Here is an 18,031-nt window from a genome sequence, read left to right as displayed (position 1 = left end):
AAAAAGAACCAAAGAAGAAAGTAATTCATTGTCAATTAAAGATTTGATATTCTTATGTGCAAACACATAAGTTATTAAAGATTTAATTGCTGAAATGGTGATGACTGCTTTACCTATACTCGTATTTAGTGAGAGATATGAACTATCTTGTTCATAAAAAAAATAATCTGTTAAATCTTAGCTATTGATGTATTTGTATCTTTCTTTCGAGCTAATCTTGATTCAAAAGTGGCATATCATATACGACAACTAATAAAACATATAACGAGAAAGTCATATAGAAGTGTTTAATCAAACAAAAAATAAGTTGTGGCATATAATCATAAAAAATAGCAATATTTTTTTATACTTATAATATTCTCTCACAATTTCTCTTTAAACAATCTCTATCAATGTCTTTTTTACACCAAATTATGGGAGGACAAAATAGAATTAAATGACCACAGACTTCTTTCCTTATACACAACTCTTGCTTTATCCACTTTTATATCAGTATTTAATTTATTAAATCGTAACTGGTTTTTATATTCGTATTTTCGTGCACACCAAGAATAAAACCATAACAGAATTGAAATTAACACATAATTCGATTGGCAGAATTTTTTTCTCAAAATGAACAGGTGAATGATAAGATATAGTGCGATCACTATAATATTTGTAGCCAAATATCCAATAAAGTCCACATTTTTATTCTAAAAGTAATTATTTCATTAGCATAATATAATAATACAAGTTATTCTTAACTATTGGCTCTTATACGAAATTACCAGCATCATCATCACCAGCTCATTGCTAGTTGCACTGCAACTACGTCTACATACGTATTCAGTGAATATTTAAGATACATGATAATAAATAAAGACAAATATCTTTTTTATTTTATTCTAAGACAACTTTTGAAAAACAAATTATAATAAACTGAATACTTAGCATTGTTTCTCAATCAATCCATTTATTTCTTATATATAAAAATATTTATTTGTTCTATTGCAATTATTACTGCATACTACTACTTACCTATAAATAAAAGGATTTGAAGTAGTTATATTACTAGTATATTTTAAAAAACCTAATAATTTATCAGGCAATCCATTACAGAGATCCATTTGTACGATGTATACCCATAAACTCAAATTATTCCTAATCAAATTTGTTCAAAATAAATAGTATGCGACAAGTAGGCTTTTAATTTACGAGTATTACATAATAAATAAACAATATCTAGTAACATACAATACACACATAACAAAAGAATATTTCTGTAAGCGTACTGTGAATGTGTATACAACTTACACACATCCATTTTTTAATTTTTAAACTTACAAATATATATCCATTTGTGTATAATATAATAAAATTATATGTCTACGTTTTATTACAAAAAAAAAGTAATAAAGCAGATTCAAATTATCACTTTCAAAGAAATTGATTTTTCATAATCAGTCGTCTGTAATAACAAATGAAATTATGGTATTGCGTATCACACAAACTCATGTATAAATCTACAATAATATACTTTTTATACATAAGTTTGAAAAAGCGAAGATTGACACCTGTTATCTCACTTACGTCACACATTATGAATATAAAAATCGAGAAGCTACTAAATTGCTCTAATTTTGAATTCCATTCTACTACCTACTTACACGGAAAAGAAAGAGACAGCACGTCTGACATCTTTTTTATATCTATTTAAAAGGAGTAATGAGAAACTCACGATAATTTGTGCGATGTGAAACTATTACAGTTACATTGTAATAAAAGTCTAGCATTGTACCATATATGTGGTATTCAGTGCGGAAGTGCTCCTTCGCTTTTTACTTCACTTGACGAAAGTGGAAAACAGTGGCAGTGAAAAGAAAAAGCAATATAAGAACTAAAAAACAACACTGATGAACACGATAAAACTCGACTGGGAAATGTGACTGCAACAGTAACATTAGTTCAGTAATTACAGTTGCACCGACATTTCACACATGTTGACAGTATGTATAACTAAATATTATGTTAATATTTAATATGATTATTTGCATATATTTTATTAACATTAGCGTTTTTCTTCTTTTATTAGTTACACTTCTTGCGCCAAATAGCTACCGCTCTATTTCTTTCTTCTCTACTCAAAGGTCTGTAAGAGATTGCTACAGCGATAAGACCGCTTTTTGTACTCCATAAGTTTAATAGGTATATATTTATCTTTGTATTATTCTTTAAGTGGTGCAATAAAGAGTAAATAAATAAATAAAGCAAAGACGTTAAATTTAAATTAAATAGTATTATATTTAGTTAAATGTTATATAAGAAAGCAAATTTTATAAGTGTTTATAAAGCATCTTTATACAGGTGGAATAAAGACGCTTTTATATATCCGTGCAGGTCTACGACATCGGCATGACGAAAAAATATATACTATTACATTTTCCTTTCCTATTAGGTATATTGCAACAATATTTTCTAAGAAATTTTTCCTGGAGACTACAGTATGTAGTAACCTTCAAGGAACTTCAGTAAATAGCAAACTTCAAGGAACTGGGGTTCTTTAAAAAAAGTACATTAATGTTCCTTCAGTCGGCAACGCGCAGGCGTCTACAGACTACAGAAAGCGTTTACCATACAATACATCCCGTATGTTTAATTGTCACCTTCGTAATATTAAAAAAAAAAAAAAATTGAAAAAATGAAAATTTCGAAGCCTCAGAGTAAACTAAAATTCGAATTAACGTTTTTATTCAATTTCTAAAATATAACAAGTGCAAAGTAACATACAATAATAACATAATATTGTACTCTGTAATATTCTACTAAGATATAACATTTACGAAACATCAAAGTACTAGATTTATACTTGTTATGAAGGCAAACTTTAAAAAAAAACGCTAGTTACTAAATGTGTATAAGTTATGACTTATACACATTTATGACTTATATATCATGCATAATATTAAATGAAATTTCAGCAGACAATTACTGTTACAGACACTACATCGCACACAAACACGCCATTTATTCTAATAAACACATAACAAATAAATATGCTGTGGCTAAAATCTAAAACAACTCTTCCATCTATTAATTTGTAATTGTATCTAATTAAATTTAGTTAAAAAATACTAACCAATATGTTGAATTAAATTATATTTTTATTTTATATTGTATAAAGACAGAAGAGCTGTAATAGTTGTGAATGCTAGGAACAAATGTCATACAGCCAACATATACTAATGAAATTCATTGCTTCTCCGTCGTATACTTATATATAGTCAAGCGCCGTTAGTAATTTCTTCATCATGGCATTTCCTATGAGGAATGCAATTTTTCCTATTATATTCATTTATAATTAAATATTTATCAGTTTGTGAATTGCAAATTGATATATAAATATTATTAAAATGTGAAATCACATTCATAATTATTGTGTAATTATAAAAATTTGAAGCGAGAAGAATTTCAATCAGATTTTTTTCAATCGAGCGGCATATTGTCATTTGTAATACATATACATCGAGATGCTTGTCAACGTGAAAGATAGATAACGCTAACGTGACTCTATCTTGCAGTTCATCGAAGTACACACGGGAGAAATAATGACTAACACATTAAATAAGCACAGCTTTCCTATCACCACGCATATTATAAGGTGCACTTGATACAGTAGCACTAGTGCTGTTCGGTTTACCGATATCTTGGTTTGCTTGAGCTCGGTCGCCTTCGCGTGTTATTATTCTCTTTTCTTTGGACATTTGCGCAACCTACGACAATTAATTAAATTTTATTATTGCACTGTCATCGAGATGAGAATAAAAAAAATTGAGAAAAATATTTGCGAAATCGAAACACACAACTTTATAATAAGCAAGAGTATATTATGACAGATGAAAAAAACTAATCAATCTTAGCTCTTTTACAAGGTATTTCTAACAAAGGCAAACCATATCTATCAATAGCAACATGCTGACTTTCACGAGGGTAAGAGACTGTTAGTAATGGGGACTAACCTTAATTACAAACAGATTACTAACTAGACCATTGCTAGAACTATACCCCGTTAAATTAACCTTTTTTTTTTTTTACAACACAGGGGGCAAACGAGCATGCGGCTCACCTGATGGTAAGTGACTACCGCCGCCCATGATCACCCACAACACCAGCGGCATTGCAGGTGTGCTGCCGGCCTTTTAAAAAGGAATATACTCTTTTCTTGAAGGTTATGTTGTCGTATCGGTTCGGACCTTCACATATTCTTTCTAGAAACCATCATGATGAATTCCTTATGAAGCAGGGGTTAACTGATCTGACTTCATCCTCCCCTCGCTTATCATCTCTCACTAGTACACTGTGAGCTTATTTTTGTGAGGAGCAAAGGAATCATTAGTAATAAAATATAACAGCCCTATTGCTAGCAACATACCTTAACAGGTCCAGCTCCACGCCATTCTCCCTGGAAATCACCGTAGGTAACTCTTGTGAAATTCATGACATGACATGACAACTGACCTGTTTTATCCTCATCTATGATCACTCACTGGTGCCTCGCCAGTATATCCCGATAGCGCAGATAGGCGGGGTTACCATTCCATTTGCACCTATTAAAAAAGACCTAATTTTTGTTATAACTATGACATACCCGTAATAATTTACTTACCGCATCGTCAATTGCTTTAAACTGCCAGTTCCAATGCACACGGTACAGGAACGGGCGATGGTCGTACCGGTTGTCGTCAGGACTGTACGTCTCCGCGTGGTACGAGGGCGTCAGTACTGTCATCTTGTGTCGGTTTATCGCGTAACAACGGAAGAAATGCTTCACCTTCTCTGCTACCTGCAATATCAAAACCTTCGTTTAAATAAGATGTTAAAGTTAAAAAATTAAACTAAGTTGCATAATAAAAATAAGACACAATATTTAAAGAAAAGGCAAAGAGATTGTTAGCAGTGGACAATATTAACAATATACTCTATCTACTTCCATGCGGTCCTATGGAAACCACTGTGCTTAATTCCTGAACTCTTCGCGAGAAGTCAACTGACCTGACTTCATCCTCTTTATCATTACTCAGTTGTACTAATGGCAATCACGTAATGATAAAAAAAAATCAAGCAATTGGTAATCTGCAAAAAAGAACCATTAATTCCAAATTTAACTACAATAAGTGTAAGCCTTTGCAACACGCATTACAACGTATATATCTATAAATAGAAATGAATATATTAAAATAGTTTGTTAAATATTTAAGTACATACACACACATAGTATACAATATGACAATATATACGCTGCTATACCGAATAATAATATTACAATGTTAGCATTTACCTCCTGCGGGGTGCATTTATGACTCCACCTATGCACCAACTTTTGAAACATACTAAAGGGCCCGCAATGCTGTGTCTTCCTCAGACGACCGAATTCAGAGAGTTCAGCGTACGTCATGCCCATATCTTGTTCATCTGTTTGAGTGATCTGACCGTCCGTCAATGGCTCCAATTCAGCCGTCGGTGGAGCTTGTAGAATCTCCGACAGTGAAGGTAGGAAGAACCTGAATAATTATCATGTCCATAAATATTCAAATACCAAATTATCTTGATCATGTCAACAATCTGAACACTTCAACAAACCATTTAAGATTGTGGCTAAAATTAATTTTGTGGGAAATGATCTTACATTTAACTACATGATATAGCATCTTGTAAACCTCTTTTTACAATCAACGTCGGTTTAGGACAGTTAAGTACTTGATTTTATTTAATCAAATCATAGATATGTAGCAACAACCACATATGCTGCTTGTTGGGAAGCCGATGAATACAGATGCCTCAGAACTAGGCATGCGTAATATCAGTCACCTCTGCGATATCTTTTGTATATATTAAGTTCCTCTGGATATTGATGGCGCAAAAGAAGATCATTGCCTATTTCGGCCATACCAGTCGGAAGTCCGTATTCATCTTAATCGGGTTCGATTTATTTCAACATTATATATTGGACAACATATATTCAAAATATCCATTATAGATTTTTAACTAAAATATATAGATTTAGTACATTACTGCAGCGGCCAGCAACTGAGTCAATGACGAATAACGAACAATAATAACTTTTCACGCGCCATAATGTTCCTTTGTTTTTTTTTTTCAATAAACAGATTTCTATTTATAACCCAGTTCAAAATTTAAATAAAACTTTTTATTAGTTACCTCCTTGATAGCCATGTTTCGAAGTAAAAGATCATTCCATTTTAAAATTACAGGACAGATATGAGTTTACATAATAATTTATCTGGCTGCAAAACACGACAGATATGGATTTCCATACAACTTTTGCCGACCGCTGCCTGCATGTATCTGGCCAGTACGGCAATTTTGATTTATCTCGAAGAAAATTGTCAAAATAATGCTCACATTTCCAAGCATGTTTGAGAAATAGCTATATATTACCCACCCTTACCTATACCTACCCTATCTTATGTTCAACAGTGTACAATTAAATGATAAAATAATGAAATAGGCTAAAATTTACTAATATTGACAATTAAAATAATCTCTATGTTAATTTCATATCTCATGATATGAATACATCATCCCCAGTATGGCGTAAAAATTTGAAACGAACCTAAGCGGCTTAGCCAAAGTGGTAATAGTCCTAATAATAAATGGGTTACTAAGAGCAAAAAGTATTTACGAACAAATTTATTGTACTGTATAGATCAACAAACTTACCGATTCTTAGCATACTGCAAGAAAGATTTAAGATCAGTCTTTGATATTCCTCCAATGGGATTCACATCAGCACTGGAACAATCATACTTAGTCATATAGCCTCTGAGTGCTTCGTCTACGTTAGATGAACCCAATACTAATAGACCTCCGGGCCGACCTCGCGCCCAGAGCATTAATTGAGCGAATAAGTATGACAACACCATTCTTAGACGCGCCTGAAAAAATGTATTTAATTGGATAATCTATACTATATATATATATATATATATATATATATATATATATATATATATATATATATATATATATATATATATATATATATATATATATATATATATATATATATATATATATACTATAAAGCTGAAGAGTTTATTTAGTGGCGCATCAATAAAAAATATTGCAAAAACGGGAAAATTTTGTTCCTTTTGAGAGCTTCTTTTGCGTTTTTTTCTATACCACTGTGGTGGCAAAAAGCATACGACTCACTTGATAGTAAGCGGTTACCATAGCCTATGAAAGCCTGCTATACCAGGAGCATTACGCGCGCGTTGTCGACCCTGAAGAAACCTCTTTACCCCTTTTTTGAAGAACCCCATGCTGCATCATGCGCTACATAAACAGTTAAAGTTACTCAACAAAGTCCGCGATAACATACGTATATCTTTTGAAGTTGGCTCATTATAACCTTTTCAATGGTAATGAAATTTGTTCTAAAATAATGCATTATTTGCGAAGGTGTTTGTAAAAACATGGCATTAATCTTTATCCAAATAAATACGTTATTCATCATAAGTATTTAAGTTTAAACAAAGTTGCCCTTAAGTGTAATAAGTGTTTACGCCCCATTCGCAATTCTCTTTCTCTATCTCCCTCTCTCTCTCTCTCTCTCTCTCTCTCTCTCTCTCTCTCTTATGTGACGCAAACAAAATTGCGCGGGTCAGCTAGTGTGCAATATGTTGCAGAATGGAGGTATAACTCCTTAGTTTCCACGAATAACAACGCATCAGATGTATGGTATACATAATGCATTGCTATTCGCGGTGATTGCATTGTATTCTATTATATTCTAGGTGTTAGTATCAATAAGTGACCGTTACCACTTTTCATCACATGGGCCATCAGCTTATTTGCAATTATGATATTGATAATTATTACTGCCAGTCGTTCAACTGACATGTCTAGATAGAAAAGTAGGTAAGGCCCGAATTGTCATTTTCTCATATTCATACAAGACATTGGCGTTGGACCACTGATCGTTAATTATACTATAGTAATAGTGTGCTACAAAATCTTACTCTGAAATCATTATCATGCAATCGATTTTGCTATATATTAGCGAACACTTACTTGTATATTTTGTAACGCTAAATTCTGTCTAGCACATCCGCCATTACTTCTAAACTTAGGTACGAGTCCGGTGGCAGCCGTGAAGATACCAATGACAGCGCTGACGGCCGCATCGATCGTGATTGGGAAATGATAACTGCCTATTTCACTGGCTAGCTGAAATACAGTTTTGTCTCATTTTTATGTTTTAATAAAATGATAAAAACATAGAGAAATTAAAATAGATGACGTAAACAAATAAATTTACACAAAAGCCTATTTTTGGTTTAGTAGATACGGGTAGAGTGATTTAGTAAGGAATAGCAGATACTGAATATGCCGACGTTTCGAGCACCCAATCTATTACATAAAAGCACATGGAGAACGGTTAAAGGCTTGTTTACCATTCGGTCTAATATAAAAAATGAAACTTACACCATAATATACAAAAATATTCTGAAAAGAAATACCAATATAAAACGCAATGATAATTCATGAAACCACATAAATCCTATCACGCGTTTCATATGAAATGTTTAAAGATTACTTTCATATTTCGACTACTTTTTAAAGGAAATTGTTTCGTAAATTCTGTTACTGATATAAACTTCTAAGCTGGCGCTGTATTTTCTCTATATTCCGTATTTTTATACAAAGGAATAAACACTAAATAATAAACATAATGTTCAGACATTTATACAAAAACGAATACTCTATTTATACCTGTAAAGCCCGCTGTTTTGTTTCCTGGCTAGAATTTTCTGAAGCCATGTAACATGTTACCAACAACCTATTGCACAACTCCATGGGATCCGATGGTGTGTAGTCAGACTGGCATAGAATCTTGCGTACATCATATAAAACTTGGCTTTCTATAAATTTAACAATTATAATAAGATGTATTAACAGTATAAGGGAATGTATTTTTATAATACACTAGACACAAAAATTAAGGGATATAAAAAAAAATTGCAATTTTTTTTTTGTAGTTTTCTTAGGATTACTCCAGACCCAATCATGATAAAAATATTTATGATTATATCTGAAAACTAGACACTTGGAGCTACAATTTTCTTTTTTCTTTATGCTGTACCATCATTTTCCCCGGAGTTACAGCTCGTTGAAAATCACCCAAAAATTTTGATTTTTTTATATATCCCTTAATTTTTGTGTCTAGTGTATAATATTAGGATATAATGGCATAACCGAAATTAAAAATATTAAACTATTGAAGTTATCGGACATAAATGATCTATTACGCTTTATTGTGTTATTTTTACATTTTCAACGGACTTCAAAAAGAAGGAAGTCCTTAATTCAGTTGTATTTTTTTTTTGTTAGTTATCTCATAGCTCCGTCAGTTCTAAACCGATTTGAATTGAATTCTTTTTTATCTGAAAAGATATACTTACAGTTTATACCAAAATAACTGGTTTCGTCACAATTAAAGTCGGTTATTTTTTGTGGGATCTTTAAATATTTAACTCATAACTAAAACCACATCAAATCTCAATATTTACCTCCTTTTTGAATGGAATCACAAATTTGTGTACACATAGAAAATACGATGCAAGCAGTGCTCGTAGAGTCTACGCCGCCACTGAGAGGTAAAAAGAAACCGCCTTGACCGGATCTCCGCAAGTAGTCCCATAGCCAACACGCTGGACCTAATAGAGCAAAAATGTTATTTTACTTGCCCATATAACAGATTTTTGAACAACTTAATTCCTTATCTCTTATTTCTATAATTTCTTTATAATAAAATTTTATAATACACTTAAATCATTGACTTTTACAAATCCATTTATTAAAATAATCATTTCAATTTAAATATATGTTATAAATTTTGAGACCTCCTAATGGTGCTACGACTTCACACACAAAATCACTTAAAAACAAACAAATAAGCAGATTTCTTTTTTTTTTTTATTAAATACGTACCTAATTCAATTTCTTCTTCCGGCGTTAAATACTTCCAGTCTATGGGAGGATTGGCAATCAGATGTACATCGTCATCGTCGGACAATGAGAAATCAACAGTAATACGAGGGAAAGGTGTATTAGACGCTGCCAAATGCGACCGAGAACGTATTTGAGTCCGATACGATCTTATATCTTCCAAATCTATAACAGCCGTTATTACTTCCTGTAGATAATTGAAACATTATTTTTATTTTTTTAACATCTACATATGTAGCTTTTTTAAATTTTTAAATCAAAATTAAATTCTATCTACGACACATATGTAATTGGTCTTAAGGTGAGCTTATACGGGTAAACCAGTAGCGCAACCCTGACACTTGAAAAGCTATTGCGTATCAGCCCTAAAATAAAAATGTATTTCCTTATTTCATGTAAACACGATATAAAAGGAAAAGCATACAGGACCTATATTATAAGTATTTAGCTTCTTTTCTTTTAATTACATACTGATTTTAAGGATTACATTTTTATTGAAAATATTTACTTTTATATTAATCCCGTATTAATTTTATAAATATAGGACATTTTTTTAAGAAATAAGTCAATTATTATATACTATTTGCAGATGCGACTTCTTCCGTGTAACTCAAATATATTTACTAACCAAAACAAGTATCCTATATATTAAAATTCATGACGATCGGTTGAATAATAAAATCACTTTAAATTTTATTATATTAGTTAATATTATAAGGATATTTTACATACCACATCATGCAATGCAAACTGTAGTCCTCTACTAACTATTTCACCATTAACAGCTACACACGAAAATCCGTTGAAATATATTCTCTGTCCGTCACAACCTCTTAAATTGCTGAACAAATACGCGCCCCCACTTTTAAACGTGGCGCTCTTCACTAAATCCACAGTCACGTAAGCTTTACGGAGTTCCATATAGCTACCAGAGCCGTTAGATATTATCTCAACACCATCAAGACTTAACGGAATGTGGCGACTGAAAAACACGTTTAAAATTAAATATTCTTTTATGCATTAAAAATTATTTAAATAAAGAGATAATGTGAGCAAAGATTAACTTATATCTGAAAGAGATCTCTTCCGGCTAACTTGACAGTAGAAATTTGTATTAAAATATTTCTTCAATCAAATTAAACTTAAATTTGTTTAGCCACGAAAAACTAACTGATAAATTAATTTACATTAATTCTGAATTGATTTTGCTCGTAATGTCTTTTTTATCGATAGAATTGATTCGTTGTGTTGATCCCATATTAATATTGCTATTTTTTTACAGAGTATAATTTTACAATATAATTAACATCATTTCACGTTAAACCGAAACTGAATTAACATTATCGTCATGTGATCGTGACCAACTTTACTTTTTTTTTATACAACTTAGAACGGCAAACAAGCTGACGGCCCACCAGATGGAAAATGGTAACCTTCACCTAAAGACATGAGCAGTACCATGGACATAACAGAGTATTCTGTTTCGCCCATAATACCCTCCATGCGTTGCCATTCCTGAGGACTCAGGTGCTAATCCTCTGTACCCTATAAATTCACGCCATATCCCACCCTTCAAACCGATACACAGCCATGCAAACACGACTGCTTCACGGTAGGAACACGAATGGTGTAGAGTTACCCAAGCAATCGACATTTGTACAAAGTCTCCCTCTTCGATATTATTGACACTTTACCTTTGCGGATTCCACAATTCTTCACATATTTCGAAACCTATACAAGTATCTTTCGTCGAAATAACAGCATCACCGATAGGGACTGTCGTCTGATTTGTAATGGCTGTTATCATTCTTGGCAAAAAATAATCTTCTACTTGTCGTTCCTGAAAACATAATATTAATAACATTTCATCAACACAACAAGAACACCAATACCTCGATTTAATCAATTGAGAAGAATTTGTTACTTAGGCTTCAATTCGTTCAAATAGACCCAAAATACAATCAAAGCTTGAACATTATTTGCCCAAAACGTTGTCTACCACTGCGCTACGTAGGTTATATTACGGGTCTGTCCGGAAAGTTCGTATAAAAGTGTTCTGGAATGCGAGAAAGAGGAGTGGGGAGGCCAGGTAAGCGCAGGACCCCTTCCTTATGTCCCTAACAATGCTTCAGTTCTGGTCTGACCGCCGTGCGGTGCGAACTTTGTCACGCCATCTGTGAAGTTACCTCTTAACGAAACCCCGTCGGCAAGCCCGCTTCCGTTGAAGAGCAGCGCGTCGTAATACTCTCGATCGGCAAGAATTGAAATTTTTGCCGATCTCAGAACAGTTTATGGGGATGATGCTGTGAAGGAACCAACCGTCCACAAGTGGCTAAAAAGATTCAGAGAGGGCCGAGAAAGCGTTCAAGATGACCCACGTTCAGGACGTCCTTCCACTTCACATTCCGACGAAAACGTTTCGAACTTGTGTTAATGGGGACCGTCGTTTAACGGTCAGACAGGTGGCTGAAGAGCTTAATTTGGGCAAAACCGTGGTCCACGAAATTCTAAGAAACGAACTTCAAATGAAAAAAATTTGCGCCAAGATCGTTCCCAAGCTTTTGTCCCCGGATCAAAAATCACGAAGAGTTATGTTGTTGGCCCCGTGTGACTTCTTCTTGTTCCCAAAAACCAAATTGGTACTTCGGGGGCGGCATTTGGGGGACATAAATGAGATAAAAAAAGCTACGACGGGGCAGCTGAGAAACCTACAACCAGAGGACTTTCAAGGAGCCTTCTCACAGTGGAAACGGCGTTGGCACAAGTGCATTATGTCACAGGGGGAGTACTTTGAAGGGGATAAAATTGATTTACCTGAATAATTGTAAAATAAAATTTTTAAAAAACTTTTATACGTACTTTCCGGACAAACCTCGTATTTTAAAATGTATGTTATTGTACATGCGTTTTCACACCTACGAATTAAAAAGTCGTTTACGTGTATCGTAATACGATTCATTTTGTATAAGCCGACGTGTTTAATAGGCATTTTACTGAAAGATGATACTGTGTACTACAAATAGTAATACAAAGTCAAGCAAATTATATAAAAATAACGTATCTATCATAATTAACGTACAACGTGATTTTTAATCCCCCAGAGCCCTTACTTTACGAATAAATAGTTAGAGTAGATACTAAAGATGTCTATCTTTATATACCTACATACGAGTACATTATATATAATGTGTTTAAAATCACTTACTTTGGTCCAACAGGAAAACCATCTGCTCTCTCTATAATTTCCATCCTCACAAAGTAACATCTTTGGTCTAATAAGCAATATTTTCTTGTTCAGGAAAGCAACTCGGCAATTATATACGACATTTCTGTGCTGAATTGGCATACCCACGTCTATGAGCATGTCTTTACATGTTGCAGATTTAAGTAACTCCGCAAGTACCTGCCAGCTGTGCAGATAGGTGTCCGATTCGTGAAAATGATCCTCACAGCTATAACCACTGTAACAAAGGATCTTGGATTATAATAATTACAAGTGCGGGCATAAATTAAGATAAATAAACAACTATAGTGCAGTATAATATGCTTAATTTATTATTTTTACAGAACAAGTTTGTGCACTATTTTTACTATCCTATCTATTAAGATTACTTATATAAATATAATAATAACCATATTTCTAATTCTGGCCCTGTACGATAGAGGGCGCCCATTTCTTTAGCCTCTTGTATGGATTGCAGAATTCTACTTAAATTCCCCTCGAAGTCCAACGCCCACTGGTTCAAAGTACATACTGCCACTGTCACTTTTCGTCCCATTTTTGCTGATTATTTTTTACTGAAAACATAATACAAATAAGTTAAAAAACAATAAACATAATCTTACGACTGTAATCCTTGGTGAGGTAAATCAACTCTCTGCCTCACAAATGCTTCTGTATTTGTCTACTTCTAGATACCGTTACATTAAATAATATTCAACTTGGCCACATTTTACAAACATATTTGAATCCAACATGATAAGAGATGAACCTACGATGAGATTTGGGCAGCAACGTCCCTCTTAAAACATCTCTAAAACCTAACTGCAGTTGCCAATCCGCCAAGCGTAGCAACTACTGGCATGAGGCATGTTCAGTTGTGGTCAGTTAAAGGTTGATATGATGATGATGTGTTTTAATTTACTCTCCAGTACTACAAAAATCTACCTAAATTTAACATGGTTTTTGATCTCTCGATATTTTTTCTACACTTTTTCTAGAGCAAAATCTATTTGCATCTTACTCTAAGATGTAGTGAAAAATAATATTCATTCATATATTTATACATTCAATACCATGCACCACTCTGGTATGTCGTAGCAAGCAACCAAAACTACAAGTTAACCTACGTATATTGAGCTGCCACAAAAGTTATACAAAGTTAATATTTTCTCCTTAAAGGGAGAGACCTGGACAGTAGGATTTTAATGTGACCATCGCTACATATGTATAAAAGGGTCAAATTATGTTTATATTAATAAACCATTTCTTGACTACTATCGCTAAATTTGGAATTGTTATACCCTTTCGTTACACTCTGTATACTTTTGGGAACATGCGATGATAAGATATGCCTCAACCCCGTTCCAAAAGTTGTATATCCGATGATGGTATTTTTATTGTTTAGCATTTATCGAGTAATCGTTGATGACTTTGATATGGTCTATAAATCGTACTGTGACCTTTTGCCATCTATTTATACACAGTAAGACTCTTATAAAGTAGGAGAGAAACTTTATTTTTACCCTAAACGTAAAACTTATTATTTTAGGGTTGTCACACAGTTAGATACTTAATACTTACGTAATACTTAGGTACATCTAAAATATCTTAGATTTATAATTTTACATATACATTTTATTCTAATTTATACAGATTACAGCTTTTATGGCGTATGTGGGAATATAAGTATTGCATTCCGTTTATAACGTCGTAAGAGATAGACAGGCATCCTACGTCTCTATATGAATATAGACATACATAAAATTTTAAAATTAATCCACTAAAGCTATGTTTGAAGTTTTCATTAGGTGTATACTATGCAATGTTTTTATCACCAAAACAAATTTGTTTTATTGATATATACACTGTGATATAGTCAAACTATTGTCTCGAAAGTGTTTAATATTTGGATCGATTCTGAGGCGGAATTCCTCTAAATCCGTTTCTAAAATTAAAACTTCATTTTGATGTCACAGCGAAATCTTTATTGCAATAATATACATGCATATTAATAGATTTAAGATTCAAAATTATTAAGATGATCCATAAAACAGTAATTTCGCGAATCTATCAAATTAAAAGATTAAAACCTATCTCGGTTTAGAGAAATAGCACCTCAGAATAGGCCCCATTCTCCATTGAAACATTTTGTAAATCCTAATTGCAGTGACATTAATCTACAGGAAATTAATTATAGATTTGTTATCACCATACGCCCATCCACCTAATTTGTTACAAAAATATTCAGGTAACAATATCTACTTGATATCACATGCCTACGCGTGAAATATATCAAAATATTTTTATAACGGGTAAGTAAAAAGCATGATGCCAGAGTTGGGTAAGAATGTAATAATTTTTAACTGACACATAACCAACAAGAAAGAGAATACCGTGGAGTTTTATTGAGAAGAATGCTAAAGTACTCACTAGTTTCAAAGGTACAAAGGAATATTTTAGGATTCTTCACTTTTTGAAGATTTCCTCGCATTTAAAAAAAGACGTACTTCTAAGCACCTAGGTAATTTTTGTATCTTGTGCATCGTATCAATCGTTAACTGTCCACAGCTGAACATAGACCTCTCCCGTGGAGGGTTTTGTCAGTAGTTGCTACGCTGACGGATTGGCAACCACTGTAAGGCTTTGGCGATGTTTTATGTGGGATGCTGCTGCCCATCTCTTGATCATTAAATTCCCTTAGTATCCTCTTACGACACCCACAGGAAAGAAAAGGAAGGCCCATTCTATACTAGGATTACCTACTTATATTTTGTTAATTTTAATCATTATCACCTATTATGTTCGATTTTTCACCTACAAATAGATTAAATTGTTTATAAACACCAAATAGAAAGTAGTACAATGCGTGCTTTTACAATTTTCGTCACAACAAAGAATTTTTTTATTACAAAAAAATAGTATTAAAGTTTTAGAGACCGATAAAGGCACATTAACTTATCATATATTTTTACTTATCATATAATTTTCGATGCGTACATTTCATATGGATAATGTGAATAAATATTAAATACAAAGTTCTAAATAAAGCACCAATAATTGAAACCTGAGAAACGCCTACATTAAAGTGTAAACTCTAAATATAAAAATCATTAGATAATGTGATACATTTAAATGGTTTTATAAGTGTTGTTAATAAATTGTTCACAAAATAACGATTAAAAAAATTCTCAAGCGTATTGCTTCAGACGCAGGGCCCAGTTACATACCTAAATGGACTACAAAAGTCCACTGATGAGTGACAAGACACAATAAGAATAGATGTCTGGTTGAAATCGATCCGCACCAGTAGGTACCAAGACACGGCCAATAACCTCACAAACCTTACCTAGTCTGTAGGTAGTTCACGCATATACAGGGTTTTTCGCAATGACGAGGACTGAATGAAACGGAATGGAAAACAGTTCACCTTCTCTATCCATTGCATAATTATAATAATCGCATGTTTTCTCTGACTGAAGCTCTGAGATTAATGGTAAATAAATGTTGAATAAAGAATTAGTAGATCGACTTGACTCGACGAAATCTGTACACTCATACTAACCAGAGGGAATACCATGAAATATTTTCCGAAATTTCGAGAATGAACAAAACAGAAATTTGATGTTAAATTTACATACCTAATACATGCCGCTTTAAATTATTAAAAATATTAAAATATCGTTCCTCTGGACTGTTAGGTTAGGATTTATTATATTTTAGTCGATTTAAGTACAAACAAAAACACGAAATTGAGCCCGAAAATTCGGAATTTCATCTGATGGTAGGCCCCCAGGTCTAATATCATAAATACCGTTTAAAGCATGTATAGCACTCATGATCGATATTTAAAAGATATTCGTGATACTCTTTGATAATCAATATTTTAAATTTTGTTCAACTTCAATGGTAATAAAATTAACCAATAAAACAATAAACCTTATTGAATGCAAGAAAAATCAGCAAAATCGGTTTACAATTGACAAATATATCACGTAACAGAATAAAACTCAATTTCAGAAGATCGTTTTTTTAAGTTGCCTAAAAATGGAAAAATTATGCCATTTGATGTTGTATAAAATTTTACATAACAACAAATGTAGAAATGAAACAAAACATACAATAAAATAAAATATATTTTGTTTCTTGTTGTTGATAATATAAATAAAAATAATAAATCAATCTGAAAAAAGTATTTCATGGTTATGTAGTATGGTTATGCATATAGAAAACGGAAATGCTTTGTATTACCGTGGTTAGGTAAAAATATTGATAAAAATAAAAAGCGTTATGACAAAAAAGATTTTATGCGTGGTTATTAATAAAGGATTAATCAAACTAGGTACCTTTAACAGATGACGAAAGAAATACTATGGAGAATAATCGAGTCCCTCTAATTCGAATACATTGGCGACTGTTAACTACGGCATCGATTTAACTGTTGCCGTAGCAACCTTTAAACATCTACTGTACACACTGTTCTATAATACTATTTCTGCATTCTTTATGCTTAAACAATAAAGTAACAAATAGCATGCAGTCATATTTTGTGATAAGTATAAATACTTTACAATTGTTCATGTGTATTAGAATCTTGAGCCGTAATGACAGTTTTCACTTTTTATTCAGTACATACAACTTTATGTTTTTCTTTATTACTATTTATATTATATACTAAATTATATATTGTTTCTTTAGTAATCATTCTTTCCAAACTTAAAAAAAAATGGATTTAATTACTAGGAGTTGGACGAGTTGTAGAACATAAATATAATACTATCCGCAACATATCTAAATACGCAG

At 32.5% G+C, this 18,031-nt stretch overlaps 1 protein-coding gene across 4 annotated transcripts in view; it reads right to left on the bottom strand.

The window, feature by feature from the left end:
- LOC113523539 (glutamine-dependent NAD(+) synthetase) overlaps nucleotides 1-18,031 on the bottom strand; it is a 29,663-nt gene that overhangs the window by 571 nt on the left and 11,061 nt on the right. For 2 of the 4 annotated variants that reach the window (XM_052902362.1, XM_052902364.1), the window contains exons 2-13: nucleotides 13,642-13,806; nucleotides 13,214-13,469; nucleotides 11,703-11,848; nucleotides 10,741-10,990; nucleotides 9,991-10,195; nucleotides 9,570-9,716; nucleotides 8,773-8,921; nucleotides 8,071-8,226; nucleotides 6,718-6,932; nucleotides 5,315-5,537; nucleotides 4,643-4,819; nucleotides 304-3,749 (exon numbers count right to left, since the gene is read on the bottom strand). In XM_052902362.1, the coding sequence (XP_052758322.1) occupies nucleotides 3,597-3,749; nucleotides 4,643-4,819; nucleotides 5,315-5,537; nucleotides 6,718-6,932; nucleotides 8,071-8,226; nucleotides 8,773-8,921; nucleotides 9,570-9,716; nucleotides 9,991-10,195; nucleotides 10,741-10,990; nucleotides 11,703-11,848; nucleotides 13,214-13,469; nucleotides 13,642-13,787 (2,223 nt within the window). In that variant the 5' untranslated portion in view covers nucleotides 13,788-13,806 and the 3' untranslated portion in view covers nucleotides 304-3,596. Of the gene's footprint in view, nucleotides 1-303; nucleotides 3,750-4,642; nucleotides 4,820-5,314; nucleotides 5,538-6,717; nucleotides 6,933-8,070; nucleotides 8,227-8,772; nucleotides 8,922-9,569; nucleotides 9,717-9,990; nucleotides 10,196-10,740; nucleotides 10,991-11,702; nucleotides 11,849-13,213; nucleotides 13,470-13,641; nucleotides 13,807-17,574; nucleotides 17,863-18,031 lie in introns of those variants that run through there. The other 2 variants (XM_052902363.1, XM_052902365.1) reach the window with 2 other exon arrangements.

This window comes from Galleria mellonella, unplaced genomic scaffold (genome assembly GCF_026898425.1).
Source record: "Galleria mellonella isolate WM207_F2 unplaced genomic scaffold, CSIRO_AGI_GalMel_v1 utg90, whole genome shotgun sequence".
NCBI lineage: Eukaryota > Metazoa > Arthropoda > Insecta > Lepidoptera > Pyralidae > Galleria > Galleria mellonella.
This window is presented reverse-complemented; position numbering and strand designations above follow the sequence as displayed.